At 41.2% G+C, this 15,664-nt stretch overlaps 1 protein-coding gene across 1 annotated transcript; it reads left to right on the top strand.

Annotated features, from left to right (window-relative positions):
- The first annotated feature begins 2,832 nt into the window (after positions 1-2,832).
- On the top strand, positions 2,833-14,553 carry dnmt1 (DNA (cytosine-5-)-methyltransferase 1). The gene is made up of 33 exons (XM_041061822.1): positions 2,833-3,041; positions 3,518-3,554; positions 3,782-3,889; positions 3,989-4,229; positions 4,350-4,422; positions 4,543-4,627; positions 4,726-4,824; positions 4,973-5,056; positions 5,165-5,274; positions 5,401-5,519; positions 5,655-5,747; positions 5,850-6,001; positions 6,385-6,572; positions 8,243-8,423; positions 8,564-8,661; positions 8,786-8,933; positions 9,023-9,138; positions 9,218-9,419; positions 9,501-9,634; positions 9,743-9,922; positions 10,016-10,240; positions 10,337-10,529; positions 10,780-10,870; positions 10,960-11,100; positions 11,234-11,516; positions 11,652-11,793; positions 12,200-12,366; positions 12,500-12,677; positions 12,789-12,984; positions 13,078-13,241; positions 13,332-13,448; positions 14,061-14,154; positions 14,258-14,553. The coding sequence occupies exons 1-33, from the start codon at positions 2,995-2,997 to the stop codon at positions 14,293-14,295; spliced, it is 4,524 nt and encodes a 1,507-aa protein (XP_040917756.1). The 5' UTR covers positions 2,833-2,994; the 3' UTR covers positions 14,296-14,553.
- Positions 14,554-15,664: the final 1,111 nt, after the last annotated feature.

A 15,664-nucleotide genomic window follows, 5' to 3' on the forward strand; every position in this document is an offset into this window, starting at 1 on the left:
ATTTGTCCACATAATCTGTCCCTCTTGCTTTTACTGTTGTCTATTGTATCTTAACTGTTTCCAAAAAGGAAGGCTGAATCAGACAGCGCGGCTGCTCACACACCTCTGACAAATGGGACCAAAGTCTTGACAGTGTTGTAGCAACTACAACATTGCAGCAATGTACTGTCTTTTTGCGCCTTCCTCATGGGGAATTAGGCTGAATGTATGTATGAAGTGTTTGGGGCAGGCGCTCCATTGTTGACAGTATTATTGATTATTATTGATCAACATTTTGAATTACCAAGTCACTGACGATCGGAGAGTGGGATGAACAGGGTAGGTCACTCTCACTGTGAAGTCTTAAATAGCACCATGAACAAGAATTTGTTGTGAACTTCCTGGTTTAATTTGCTAGCCATACGACATGGGCAACTTAAGATATAAACACGTCTCATTTTTCCAAAGAGCCCTTCCCTCCCCAACAAAATAAAAGAAGTTCTTCTTTCAAACACTCATTGGGGAATCTGCCTCCCTGGGAGATCGACCTCATCCTTATTCTCCGACATCCTACGACACACAACTTCCTTCAGCCATAGGAAGTCCTGTTTTTCATTGTCCAGTTCCTGTTGTTCAGGGTTATACTAACCTACTTCCTGTAGACACATTTAAAATTATTCTCTCCCTCAGTGTTTGTTATATTTTAAATTTAGATGGCCAAGTAGAAATGGTGAAAAGCACTTTGGCAGCTTCAGTGATGTTTGCTTTCCCCCAGTTTTTTTTTTTTTTCAGATGGAGAGGTGTTTTAATCTGTGTACCTATCACTTCATTGTGTTGCTTGATTCTATGATTTTTTTAATGATAAATATATGAAAAATGATGTATGTTTGTAAGTATGTATCTTTGTACAGTATGTATGACTTGTGTTGTATGAAATGTCTCGTGTGCAATAGCCTTGTGTGTCCTGTAGCACGCTGCCTGTGTTAAACCGGTACAATCTGAAACACTAATGTAGGTACATAAACATTTTGTAATTGCATTCCCTTTTTATAAAATAAATGAAATATTGAAACAGTTATTTTTGTGTTCTTGAGTTTAATTCTGAGCTGTGAACAAATTTAAGGTCCTGCAGGTCTTGAGATGTCTCCCTACTGTGCCTACAAGAAGTATTCAAACTGCAGTATTTAATCCAAATGTTCTCTGACAAGGTAAGAAAAACACTACAGTCATCATAAAAGCAGAAAATTGTACATGCAAATGCTGCTCTGCCATTTATCATTGCTATTTTTCCTCATTAAATTGTTCAATTGCTTAAAGGCCCAAGCACAACGGGGCTATGATGGGAAGCTAGGTGGAGAGCAGGAAAGGTGAAAACAGCATTTGGTGAAGAACATATTTTATACACGTATTTGTAAGATAGCTTGTCTGAGAGAAGCATAAAGGATGGCCCTGAGAGAGGTTTTAGGGTGAGTGGGAGACTTGGGGTGAGGGGAGAGGCTGACTTATAGTGGCCTTGAGAGAGTTGGGCCTGTTTCCTGTCAGACGTCCAGGATTCCTGGGTGGGAACATTGGCTGAATCAGCCCCAGGAGGCTGCGCTGCTGGGAAGCCTGCCAAGTCTTTCCAGTGCCCTGCAGGATATGACATCAGACTAAAAAACCTGAAGGTGAAGTTGAATACACAAAAAAATTTAAGTCAACACATAAGACTGGTGTGCATTTATCCCTGCAAAACCGTTTGTAATACTTTACAAATAAACTAAACATGAACAAAAAAAACCCCACTTGTGACTAATTTCCATTAGATGTATGTAAATGTAGTACACAGACACACAACTTACTAGACTGCTGCACAATTAAAACAGCTCTTTAGATTGTGTAGACTGATCTCATGTGAGGAAACTGACAGTGAAGGTGATCAGGTTGGTACATGCACAATATGACTGAGAAGATTCACAACCAAGATTTGCCAACCTATAATAGCCTCAGACGCCTATTTTCAGACTATGAATGACATAGTGCCACCTTGTGGTAAAACAGGCATGTAGTTAGCCATGTTTGAAGAATGTTTTCTCCATACTTTTTTTTTTTTTTAACTTTTTCTTGACCACATCGAAGTCGCCAATGTCAATTTTATATCTCTATCAACAGTAGGGCTGCAATTTACGAATATTTGCATTATCAAGCAATCTGCTAAATATTTCTCTTGATTAGTCAATTTATCATTTTGTCTGACAGAAATAGTGACAGAAAATGGCAGAAAATAGAGAGAAACGCCTACAGCAACTACCCTATAGTTACTGATTAATGTTTTGTTTGATTATTCAAATAACTGCTGCCGCTCTAATCTACATATAAAAGAAAGACACATACTCAGCCAGCATCTGAATCATAAACACACATTACATTCAATACTGGAAAGCGACTCGTACACTACTGTCACTCTACACCAACACCACAACTGCTATCCACTGCAAGCACATCTATTTAATGCTTTCAATCAAAAGTATAGATCCATAACATCTCAAATGTGGAAATGTATTGCTAATATCGCTCATTAGTAAACAACTCTCAGATCGCTTCCGCTTGGTCAAGGTCTGGCAAACATCTGGCAAACAGCAGGGGTAGGCCAAGTAAGTTGTTCTTTACAAGAAAATCACATTTTCAAAAATACAGCTACGTGACAATCATGGTTGTGATTTATAAATTGTTGGTCATAAGAAAAGTGTTTTAGCCTTACAAACGATGCATTCAGTGCGGACAAATCGCGTCCCACATTGAAATCGCTTTACCCATAGATGACTGTAGTGGTACAATCCACAACACCCGGGTTTCCGCGCGAAAAGACGGCCCGCGCGCCCGAATTGCTTATAGCATCCATTGCAACATCCAGCACGCGCCAGGCAGTCACGGTGGAGCCGCGCTGTGGTGAACACCGGCGGGTTTAAACACGATTTTAACGGACTTTTAACTCGGTTTTTATCTTTCTTGTCTTACACGTTTAGCTAGCTGTTTACCATGCCAGCCAGGACTTCCCTGTCTCTGCCAGAGGATGTCAGGAAAAGGTAACGTTAGTAACCTGAATGCTAATAACAGTTGATGTCCCGGTGATGTAGCATGTCTACAGCTTGTTGTCTTAGCTCAGAAAGCCGCAACAAAAACAACAGCAGTGAAACCCAGATAACGTTGCTCTGGACTTGCCCTGGTTGTCATGAGCGGGGCCACCACTTCACCTTGTGCATGTGCTAGTAGCTGCAGCTAGCGTTAGCTTGTTACCACTGGACAGTCGGGGCTTGATGCCGCAAATGCCGATAGCCCCCGGTAACGTTAGCCAGTTAGCATCTTAGCCTGTCAATGGATGGAGCAGCGTGTGAGATTTGGCGCCACTCAGGAAGTTTTGCTACCTGTGTTTCTGCTAGCTCGCTGTCACACTGGTTTTATCGCGACATCCTTGACAGAGAACGTGCTCCCAGATAATTTGTTCTGTGTTGCACATTAGTTAACTAACTGTAGCGTTGTTTGACATGTTCTTTGTTCACAGGCTGCAGGTGCTGGATGAGGATGGATTTTCAGACGAGGTGGGTTCTGTGTCTACTTATTGCACCTGAAAGCCTGTATTTTGTACTCCAGCTTCTTACTAATTATTAGTAGTTTGGGGCTAAAAAAAAGCATTGAACATGGTTGTAGATTGATAGTATGGGGTCTCCTCAAGGGGAAGCTCCACCCTCAACCAGAAATATAGATTAAAAACGTTTTCAATAGTGTTTACAGTAAAGTTTAGCTTTTTCTTAAATTACAATTCCAGGATCATGTCAAAGAGAAGCTCAGGTTGGTGCAGGATTTCCTGCACGTTGATGCTCAGGACCAGCTGACAAGCCTGGAGGAAAAGGTGAAAAGTTCAGAGATCTCAATGGTAAGTGACTCTTTCAGATGTGTGAATCATTACTAATTTTGTAACTTTATTGCTCATTGTTTCACCTGCGATGTGACATGTGCCATTCACTCTCCTCAGGAGGTCTACATCTCTAAAGTAAAGGCCTTGCTGGGAAAAGAGCTTAATCTTGAGAACGGCTCACATGTTGATGGTCTGGAGCAGAATGGAAAGACAAATGGCTTCACAAATGGTTCCCACAAAGATGAGGAAGGTGAGGATGTGACCATGGATGTACGGGAGGAAGAGGAAGCTGTCAAGTCCCCAACTGCTTCTAAAGGGAAAGGTGGACGCAGGAGCAAGGCAAATACTGACAGCAAAAGTAAGTTTTTAGATCTCTTATTATCTTCTAACTATAGCATTCAAAGATGGAGATAACACAAAAACTGTGTAAAACAATTAGATCGGAAAATTTAATCTTGTTTTTTTTTTTTTTTTCTAGAGTCTCCAGCCAGTACCAGGGTTACAAGAAACAGTGGGAAACAGCCAACCATCTTGTCAATGTTCACTAAAGTGTGCGTATATATGTTTTATCTTGTGCCTTAAACTATTTCATTCACATTTTTAGCAGTAAATAAAAAAGTTTTCAACATAAAAGTATCTGTACTCTGTTTAAAAGTAAATCTGTTTCACAGTCAAAAACGCAAGTCTGAAGACTTGAATGGAGAAGCTACTAATGGGGAAAATGAACTGAAGAAAGAGGAAGATGACGTTGAGGAGGTGAAACATTTTATGTACCAGTGATGTAAACATCAAGAGTTGGTGCAATCCTCAGTGTCTGGTATATAACACTGCACATACTTTCAAATCTGTTGTAGACTCGGGAGGAGAAGCGTCTCAAAGTGGACTCCAATGACTCTTCTGCTGCTCCAGAAGAATCAAAGATTGAGATTATTAAGCCGGTTTCTGCTGCAAAGGTAATGACCTAGGTCATTCAGCTCAGTGTCTGTTTGTTTTATAAAAGCAATAAAAGAAGAAAACATCCAAGCCGGCGAATATTTTTTGTAAACATTTTGGTAAGCATGGCACAGCAGTCAGCAATATTTCTTTTTTTTTTTTCTATAGACACCACCACCCAAATGTCCAGACTGCAGACAATACCTCGATGATTCAGATCTCAAATTTTTCCAAGGGGATCCTGATAATGCGGTGAGGATTGCCAAGTTTATGGTCATTCAAGTACTTTTTTTTTTTTTTTTTTATGGCATAACAAAATACATGTGAAACCTAAAACAATTCTTCTCTCTGTGTCTTCAGCTGGATGAACCAGAAATGTTAACAGATGAGCGCCTCTCCTTGTTTGACTCAAATGAGGATGGATTTGAGAGCTATGATGATCTGCCACAGCACAAAATTACAAACTTCAGGTAAGTGATTACTGACTTGTTGGCCTTGTTCAGAGGAACAAACATGTCCTTTCCAGATATGATATCATTGCATTACATTCTTGCAGTCTAGGTTTAGGTCAAAGTATTAACTGTTTTGTCTTGCAGTGTGTATGACAAACGGGGCCACCTTTGTCCATTTGACTCTGGACTGATTGAGAAGAACGTAGAGCTCTACTTCAGCTGTGTTGTGAAACCAATCTATGATGACAACCCCTGCTTGGAAGGTATGAAAACCCACATTTCAAGAAACTTATTGTTTGTTGCTTGTACATTATTTTCTTTTAGCCCCTACAACTACAGAGATGTTTAACTGTGTACATGGGTATTCCGGTCTTTTTTTTTTTTTTTTTTTGCACCAGGTGGTGTTCCTGCAAAGAAGCTTGGACCCATCAATGCCTGGTGGATCACTGGTTTTGATGGTGGAGAAAAAGCTTTAATTGGTTTCACTACAGGTAGCAAAGTTTTCTTTTTACTTTCTGTTCTAAATTTAAGTGTATCCTTCCCTCTTTATGCCTGATGTACTAATGGTTGATATCAATATCTTCATTATCCAGCTTTCGCTGATTACATCCTAATGCAGCCGAGTGAGGAGTATGCGCCCATCTTTGCACTGATGCAAGAGAAGATCTATATGAGCAAGATAGTGGTGGAGTTCCTCCAGAAGAATCCTGATGCTACTTATGAGGATCTTCTCAACAAGATTGAGGTGAGGACTTGGGTGAAAGGTAACAAAAACATCTTTGTTTTCTGGTAACAGCTCACTGCTATGATGCTTTTAATCTGAGCCTTTGGTTTGTGCTCATACTATTTATTGAGAAACTGGATTGGTCACACAAACAATTAGGCAATTAATCAGTTTAGTGATTGATAAAATAGGTAGATTTCTGGTCAGTTTCTCTAATAACAATGTCAAAGCTTTGCAGGTTACAGGTCCATCATAAACTTAGGTAAAATTGAGAATAAATTCTTTGATATTGTGTATTTGGATTTCATTACTTTTGGTGTTTTACGAACAATATTAAACCAGAGAAGTCACACTGCACACACTGTGCCAGGAGAATGACCATCTTCTCTTCTCTCTACCCTCAGACAACTGTGCCTCCTGCAGGGCTAAACTTCAACTGCTTCACTGAAGACACTCTGCTGCGCCACGCCCAGTTTGTGGTGGAGCAGGTAGAGAGCTATGATGAGGCCGGCGACTCTGATGAGCAGCCCATCATTGTTACACCCTGCATGAGAGACCTGATCAAGCTTGCAGGAGTCACTCTAGGAAAGAGGTATGGCTAAAAGATGATTAGAGTACGACTCGTTTTCTTCTTAACATTCATCAGTGTCAGCTGGAAGTAACTGAAGATTTTGGTACACAGGTTTACAACTCTGTATAAACATTACATCAGCTGACCTCACCGATTAACAATTAAGGAGGGGTGGGGTGTTTTTTGGAGGATCCGTCTTGGCTAAAAAGTTAATATTAACGCAACGCAAAAGTAAGCTTTCCATAGCTACTGTCGCTCAAAATGAAAACAAACATGAGCTTTGTCCATGCTGTATATTTAACATGAGTGAAAGCTCTTCATTCTCAGCTTTACCCAGATATCTAGCAGCAGCAGCAGCTCTTTTGCAATGCAAGTGCGTCAGGATTTTGAAGTTGTCCATTTTATTTTATTTATTATTTTGCGTATGTTCCTGTATTTCTGCTCCTCGCTCCTTGTTCTCCCTGATGTCTAACATTCCTTTGACATTTCCTAACGCAGCATGCTGCTGTACTGGTAGGTAGGCCTTGTTGTGAATGCATCCTTAGCTTGTATGGTGGTGTGTTAGTGTGAAGCATTTAGAGGCCATATGGACAAAAAGAGCATTAATACCAGAGTTCACGCTAGAATTTTGTTTCCAGTTTTATTTTGTATTTTACTTTTTGGCTTTACATTGCGTTTTATTTTAGTTTAGTTTATATGGCACATTTGAATTCTGGCCATATAGCACCTGGGTGTGTGGACCAGTGTCCATAAGTTATCTAAGTCACAAGTTAAGATGTCTTAAAAAGATGTCTGGTAGGATTTAAAAAAAAAAAAAGAAAAAGAAAGAAAAACAATGACAAAAGTTCTTATTTAGAAGCGTCTGTATGTATAATAACCTGACTAAGTACTAAATACTTCTGACATGCATACATTTAAAATAACAAGCATACAAAGTGAGGTTGGATGGAGTGAGACCCAAAGGTAATTAGTAGACAAGGAAAATAGTTTTTCAATTTGAACTTAATTTAAACTTGAAGGCTCACGGCTACAATAAGCCTTGGGCTGAAGATTGAATGTCCCCACTGCCAGGATCACCTGTGTGTACCATCAGGGTTAGAACAAGAACTATATATTGTCTGCATTATCTAGTTTAATCTGAAATACTTGTGACAACAATGCTGTGAAGGTGTTGATGGTGTTTGATGATACTTTGATGATTTGTGCATCCTTATCCTTGAGCTCAGTGTGTTAAGTTCTGGGTTAATTATAGTGATACAAATATAAAACAAAGCTAAATTAAACCTGGGCCTACTGTGTTCACCTCAGGTTCATCTCATAGTATCATTTAGTGAGGCAAATGCCCAACAGTATTTACAACACTGAGGTCAGAGTTTAGGTCTCAGTGAGATAACTTGAAGCGAGAATCCTCTTAAGGGAGGTCTAATATCAAAGCTTATTCATAACTCTTCTTCTCTGCAGGCCAGAATGTTTGACAAGAATTTTATTGGCCAGTTGCATCTAACGGGAACTCTGTATTGTACATCTTGTCTGTTTTTGTTTTGTTTGCTTGTTTCTTATGTTGCATGGCCTGATGCTGTGGTGTGTTGAAGGCCAGGGGCTTCATACTGCCATCGCTCCACATACCATCAGGTACTTGTTCCAAACCAAATGGACCTCTCCTCTGAACACAAACTTTATTCTCCTGACAGGAGAGCTGCCAGAAGACAGGCCATTCGTCACCCAACAAAGATAGAGAAGGACAGTAAGGGACCAACCAAAGCGACCACTACCAAGCTGGTCTACCAGATCTTTGATACCTTCTTCTCCGATCAGATAGAGCAGAATGACAAAGAGAGCGGGGTCAAAAGACAGCGCTGTGGTGTCTGTGAGGTGAGTGAAGCCCTGCTATTAAAACAAGATTCAACTTCAACGTGTTATTCCACGGTGTCTGACGTGCATTTGATATTTTTCTTTAATCCTTAGCAGTCGATAGCCAAACTATTAAAAACATTTTTTTTGTCTATGTTCAGGTTTGTCAGTCTCCTGATTGTGGCAAGTGTACAGCTTGCAAGGACATGATCAAATTTGGAGGAAGTGGCAAAAGCAAGCAAGCTTGCAAGCAGAGAAGGTGAGCATGTCTCTCAGCAGTTAGCCGTCTGTCAATCTGTAGCCCGTACATATTTCTCTGAATGTCTTTATTGACATCCATGGTGCTTAATTTGTCTTTTTCCAATATACACCTGTCTGTTTAGATGCCCAAACCTTGCAGTAAAGGAGGCTGAAGATGATGAGAACGTTGAAGAGGAAGATGTTCCAGCGGAGAAGGTCAAAAAGGTTTCTTATGCTAAGAGGAAGAAGCAGACTCAGTGCAAACTGGCGTGGATTGGAGAGCCTGTTCAGGTATTTTTTCCCCCCTCCCCTTGGTTGTTAAGTTTTCCTGTCAAGCACTGAGTGTATATGAAAGCACATCTGTCTCCTGTGCCCTTCAGACTGAGGGAAGGAAGCAGTACTACAGGAAGGTCTCTGTGAACGATGAAGTCCTGGAGGTGGGAGACTGCGTCTCAGTTTCATCAGAGGATCCAACCACTCCTCTCTATCTGGCAAGGTGTGATATTTTTGGAAAGACATTCCAGCAACAGCTTGTTAGAGGCCATATATAAACCTAATGATGTACTTCTTCTCAGGATCACATCACTGTGGGAGGACATCAACGGAAAGATGTTCCATGCCCATTGGTTCCTTCGTGGGATTCACACGGTGCTGGGAGAGTCTTCTGACCCCCTGGAGCTCGTCATTGTGGATGAGTGTGAAGACATGCTGCTCAATTATGTCCAAGGCAAAGTGAACGTCACATATAAGCCCCCATCTAACAACTGGTTTATGGAGGTAAGTTAACCTGACAGCAGGTTAATTTGCACTTCAGTATGAATTTCTTTTCTTGATCCTGTGGTTACTTTTGTATTTTAGGGTGGCATGGATGTTGACATCAAGGTGATTGAAGATGACGGGAAGAGTTTTTTCTATCAGTTCTGGTACGACACAGAGTTTGCTCGCTTTGAAACGCCTCCCAAGACCACTCCATCAGAAGACTGCAAGTTCAAGTAAGCATCATCCGCATATGTATTTGTATTGCGTGTTTGATTTTTTTTTTTTTTTTTTTTTTTTTTTTGTTATCTTGACCTTGTGGATATGCTCCCTTTTGCTTTCAGGTTCTGTGGCGGCTGTGATAGGACTAAAGAAAGAGAGGACCAGGAAATTCCTCGTGTCTTTGAGCCCCAGGAGAATGAAGACAACGACTCCAAGGCTCTGTATGCTCTGGCCTGCTTTAAAGGGGAGCAGTTCAGGGTGGGAGATGGTGTCTACTTGCCTCCTGAGGCTTTTAATTTCAGGTGAGTGAAGTGATTCACAGTTTGTAATGTACTCAAGGTTGTACAATGACAAAAATGTATGTGAGACACACTGCCTCTGTTTGCGGTTCTCAGTGTGAAGCCAGCTAGTCCAGTGAAGCGCTCCCATAGGAAAGAGGATGTGGATGAAGAGTTGTATCCAGAGTATTACAGGAAGTCCTCTGACTACATTAAGGGGTCAAACTTGGACGCTCCAGAGCCGTTCCGCGTCGGGCGCATTAAGGAGATCTTCTGTCACAGGCGTAGCAACGGGAAACCTGACATGTCAGAGGTCAAACTGCGACTCTACAAGTTCTACAGGTAAAAGGAGTTACAGTTAGATTGGTTTTCTTTCAGGGTTTGGTCTGTAACAAATAATTGTTCACAATTAACTGGCTTTTTTGTCTCATCTCCCAGGCCTGAGAACACCCACAAAGGTGTCAAAGCCAGTCACCACACAGATATCAATCAGCTGTACTGGAGTGATGAAGAAGTGACTGTCAGCATGACTGAGGTTCTTGGCCGCTGTCAAGTAGAATATGGAGAAGATCTGAATGAGTCAGTCCAGGACTATTCCAGTGGCGGACCAGACCGCTTCTATTTCCTGGAGGTAGAGTTTGTTGATAATTATTCAGCAGTTATGTCTGAAACAGTTATTGTTCATTTGATCAGCAAAATAGCTTCAACCATCTACCCCAAATTTTGTGTTGTGTAAAACAATATAATCTAATAAATATTATATAAGAACTTCTATGGTGATAAAGCGAAAGATCAGGCAAAATTGGAAAGACAATGCCCATACAGCTCAATATTTCAGTGCAGCATACACATTTGTTCTCATACACGTTTCCCTCTCTCAGGCCTATAATGCAAAATCAAAAAGCTTTGAAGATCCTCCAAATCACGCTCGCTCAGCTGTTCATAAAGGCAAAGGAAAGGGCAAAGGGAAAGGTAAATTCATTTTACCAAAGCACAAATATCTAAAACTGTTTTTTGGCTCACTGAAATTCTAATCCAGTGATCCTATTATCCTCTACAAGGCAAAGGTAAAGGAAAGGCATCAGCTGCACAGGAACCGCAGGATGCTCAGAATGAACCACAGGTACCTAAAGTGTCTAAATATCGCACCCTGGATGTGTTCTCTGGCTGCGGTGGACTTTCTGAAGGCTTCCACCAGGCTGGTAAATGCCCGTTCCATGCTACTCATAAAATATGTTCTCAAATCCACAAACACCGACATGCATAGAAGTATGGGCAGCTGCAGTTTTATTTTTCAATACAGTGGTGAAACCATGACTGCTGGTTACCTTTTAGGTATTTCTGAGACTCTGTGGGCCATTGAGATGTGGGAGCCCGCAGCACAGGCCTTTAGGCTCAACAACCCTGGCACCACAGTGTTCACTGAGGACTGCAACATCTTGCTGAAGTTGGTCATGTCTGGAGAGAAGACTAATTCTCTTGGCCAGAAGCTGCCTCAGAAGGGTGACGTAGAGATGCTGTGTGGGGGACCTCCTTGCCAAGGGTTCAGTGGGATGAACCGCTTCAACTCGCGCACTTATTCCAAATTCAAGAACTCGCTCGTGGTCTCCTATCTCAGGTCAGTGTCTGTCAGAACAGGTTCTCATCTTGACTGTCAAAGGCTGCATGATGTTCCAAGTTTTCCTCCTTTGTAGACAAATATGACCATGCACTCTTGAAATGCACATTTAAAATAAGTTTTCCTTTCTTGCAGTTACTGTGATTACTACAGACCAAAGTTTTTCCTGCTTGAGAATGTCAGGAACTTTGTGTCATTCAAGAACTCCATGGTCCTAAAGCTGACTCTGCGCTGTCTTGTGCGCATGGGCTACCAGTGTACTTTTGGTGTCCTTCAGGTGGGTATAAATATACCACTGTATTTGCAGTCAGGCCAATGTTTATTCCACATTGTGTTTCTTGGGTGGAATCTGGGGAAATAGCATTAAACTCTGCATATGTTAAGTTGTTCTGGTTTTAAAAAAAAAAATTGCATCAAATTGAACTGAATATTTCAAAATGGGAGAAAATGCACACACAAAAAAAATCAACCAAACCTGAACTAATTAGTTAAATCAATGTTTAAATAACACTTATTTATTTTTAAATGTGAGGATGCCAGCTGAAAAAAAAATAAGTTGGTCTGACTTCACATCACCATGTGATGCACGTGAAAAAGTACAGTCATACTTGCTCGTGTTTTTATACTGATTGAAATCAGCCTCACTAGACGACTAACATTCCCAGTGCTCCCCTTCTCAACAGGCTGGTCAGTATGGTGTTGCCCAGACCCGTCGCAGGGCAATCGTCCTGGCTGCGGCTCCTGGAGAGAAGCTGCCTCGCTTTCCTGAGCCTCTGCACGTGTTTGCTCCCAGAGCTTGCTCTCTGAGTGTGGTGGTGGATGAAAAGAAATACGTCAGTAATGTCACACGGTAATGTAAACTTCCCCTGTTGTCCTATCATTGATTTCTAATTCTACATTTCCAATCTGTACGGCTCTTCAAATTGACCATATCAATGCCCCGGTGTGGCTGTCGTCAGACTAAATTTTCTGTCATACAACAGAGGCAATGGAGGAATCTACAGAACCATCACTGTCCGAGACACCATGTCTGACCTGCCAGAGATTCGCAATGGTGCGTCTGCATTGGAGATTTCCTACAACGGAGAGCCTCAGTCTTGGTTCCAGAGGCAGATCAGAGGCACACAGTATCAGCCTATCCTCAGAGACCATATCTGCAAGGTGAGCTGTCTCACACTTACGTACTTTTAGTCTTGGTTGTAACATTAACATGATGTAGCTGTGGGAAAAAATAGCTTGATAACAAAAGATGCATGATCTTTGTGTTCTCAGGACATGAGTGCTCTGGTTGAGGGTCGGATGCGTCACATCCCCTTGGCTCCAGGCTCCGACTGGAGGGATCTGCCCAACATCGAGGTTCGACTGAAAGATGGCACCATGACCAAGAAACTGCGTTACACACACTCCGATAAAAAGAATGGCCGCAGCAGCACTGGTGCTCTCAGAGGTGTTTGCACTTGTGCAGGAGGTATATAGGTCTAGTTTTCTACTTGAATAAATTACAAAGCTTACATGTCTAATGTGGAGGCGTCTCTAATGGTTGTGTTCATGCATTGTTTAGGGAAGCCATGCGACCCTGCAGACAGGCAGTTTAACACCCTGATACCCTGGTGTCTGCCCCACACTGGTAACCGTCACAATCACTGGGCTGGGCTCTACGGCAGATTGGAGTGGGACGGCTTCTTCAGTACGACTGTCACCAACCCTGAACCCATGGGCAAGCAGGTACATCTACTTTTTATAAACTGAGTATGAATAAAACCATTTTCAGCAAAACATTTTCAAAACAGGCCCTCACTTGCATTTTAATTCCAGGGCCGCGTTCTGCATCCTGAGCAGCACAGAGTGGTTAGCGTGAGAGAGTGTGCACGCTCTCAGGGATTCCCCGATACCTACCGCTTCTTTGGAAACATCCTGGACAAACACAGACAAGTAAAACAATGACTTCATTTAACGCTTACTTGAAATGAAAGTAGAGGTGGGAGTGTTTTTCTTGCTTTCCAGAACCTTCAATCATGCATGATGCTGTCTTGTTTTGGCTGACATTAGGAAGGCGTAGGTGTCTGTTTTATTTATTTATTTTTTAAAAATACTTTATTTTATACTAAAATTAAGTTCTTGTAGAAATTGTTTATGGCTGCAGCAGGCAGCTGTTTTCAGCAGAAAAAAAAACCTGTCACTACCTGCCCCCACAAGAAATGGCAGACAGGCAAACATATCAACTGGCTGGTAAACAGTGTGAAGCACATACCAGCTGAAGTTGAGGACCAAGAACAAACTTAAAATAGTGAATATTGGACCTGAACTCATCAATTGGCTTGGAACATGATTCCAAATGAATGTTAATATTTCTGTTTCTGTCAGATCTGTAAATAGGCAATAGTTTGTTATATCAAAAGGTGATATAACAGTGTTGTATATAGCTTACTTCTGTGCCCTCAAGTGGCCAGAAGAATATTGCAAGATTAATGAAAATACAAGCAATTCCAAAATGGTTTCTCTATGAGAATCACGTAATTGTTTCTTTCTCTTGCTGCCTCCTAGGTTGGAAATGCTGTGCCCCCTCCACTCTCCAGGGCCATAGGCCTGGAGATCAAGAAGTGTGTCATAGAGAGAAAGAAGGAAGAACAAGCATCGGGTAACTAATTTGTCTTGGTTATATTTTTGTTATTGCTGATGGACATTTGCTATTTGAATATGCAGAAATCCTTTTACAAATGTGTGTTTATTTCCCTCCACAGAGAACATCAAACAAGAGAAGATGGAGGTCTCTGATTAGTCCCTCGTTACCCTCCCAGCAAGAATCGGTTCCACAAATCCTGATGCTGATGTGTCAGGCAATCATTTCTTATAAATAAGCTGGCTTTCAACTGTGTCACTAAGTGGCCACCATGGACATTTTGTGCAGTGCCGTTCCATGTTGTTTTTAAATGTGCTTTTAATCATGTTGTTGTTGGGGAAACGTTCACCTCATGTGGGATAAATTGTATGTAGTTTTTTTATATGTAATATTTCAAATAAAGCTCTTATGAAATCAGTTACTTGTAAATTTAATTATAATGAAACTTGGCAGTCAAGGAAGTGACATGTGCTTGGCAGGTAACATAGTACCAAAGCTAAAGTATTCATCTCAGCCATGTTCAGAATTACATTCTTAGATCCAGACTGAATTGATCTTGAGTAAACAAGCTACAGTTTATATCCGAATACAGATGGATTGACCACTTTTTTGGGGAAAAATTGCAACTTATGGTTAACAAACTAGACCGTATGATGAGGCCGTTACGATCTGTCACCCAAAATATCTTGCAGTCCCTATGAAGGCAGCTTTAATCACTTATACTGGGCCACTGAGTGCAAATTAATAAGTAGGGCTGCTTAATGTCAATAGATAAATAAATTTAGCATCAGTATAAACTACCCTAATTTGTTGAAAATTTAAAGCCGTACATCTCCTAATTTATCAGTTTGAATGCACAGGAAAATGAACTGATATCGCTGTCACAAGATGTACTGATGAGTGGGTGATAAAAACATGTTTCATCATTGTCATGTCATCATTTGCCCAGATAAGCGGAAGATCATGACATGACATCGTCTGCCATTTGTGGTCTGCGATTCTAATCAAGATGGTGTGTGAAAACTAGCATATCAGTGGTTTGAGTGATTAGAATTAAATGTTCTTCTTGCACTGACATCTGTCTACAGCAGGGGTGGGCAAACTGTTCCACAAAGGGCCATGTGGCTGCAGGTTTTTGTTCCAACCAATGAAGAGCACACAGTTTGACCAATCAGCTGTCTGAAGACTGAGATCAGTTGATTAAATGAGTCAAGTCTGGTGTGCTGCTGCTTGGTTGGAACAAAAGCCTGCAGCCACACCGGCCCTTTGTGGAACAGTTTGCCCACCCCTGGTCTACAGTGTTGTTCAAAATAATAGCAGTACAATGTGACTAACCAGAATAATCCAGGTTTTTAGCATATTTTTTATTGCTACATGGCAAACAAGTTACCAGTAGGTGCAGTAGATTCTCAGAAAACAAACAACACCCAGCATTCATGATATGCACGCTCTTAAGGCTGTGCAATTGGACAATTAGTTGAAAGGGGCGTGTTCAAAAAAATAGCTGTGTGGCATTCAATCAGTGAGG

This window comes from Toxotes jaculatrix, chromosome 18, assembly GCF_017976425.1.
Source record: "Toxotes jaculatrix isolate fToxJac2 chromosome 18, fToxJac2.pri, whole genome shotgun sequence".
Taxonomy (NCBI): Eukaryota; Metazoa; Chordata; class Actinopteri; family Toxotidae; genus Toxotes; species Toxotes jaculatrix.

What these genes read in the sequence shown, in the direction of transcription:
- dnmt1 (XM_041061822.1), top strand. Translation starts at nt 2,995, where the DNA reads ATGCCAGCCAGGACTTCCCTGTCTCTGCCAGAGGATGTCAGGAAAAG. An exon ending in TTTAATTGGTTTCACTACAG is followed by an intron (nt 5,748 to 5,849) that starts GTAGCAAAGTTT and finishes TTCATTATCCAG; the next exon opens with CTTTCGCTGATTACATCCTA. An exon ending in AGCGCTGTGGTGTCTGTGAG is followed by an intron (nt 8,424 to 8,563) that starts GTGAGTGAAGCC and finishes GTCTATGTTCAG; the next exon opens with GTTTGTCAGTCTCCTGATTG.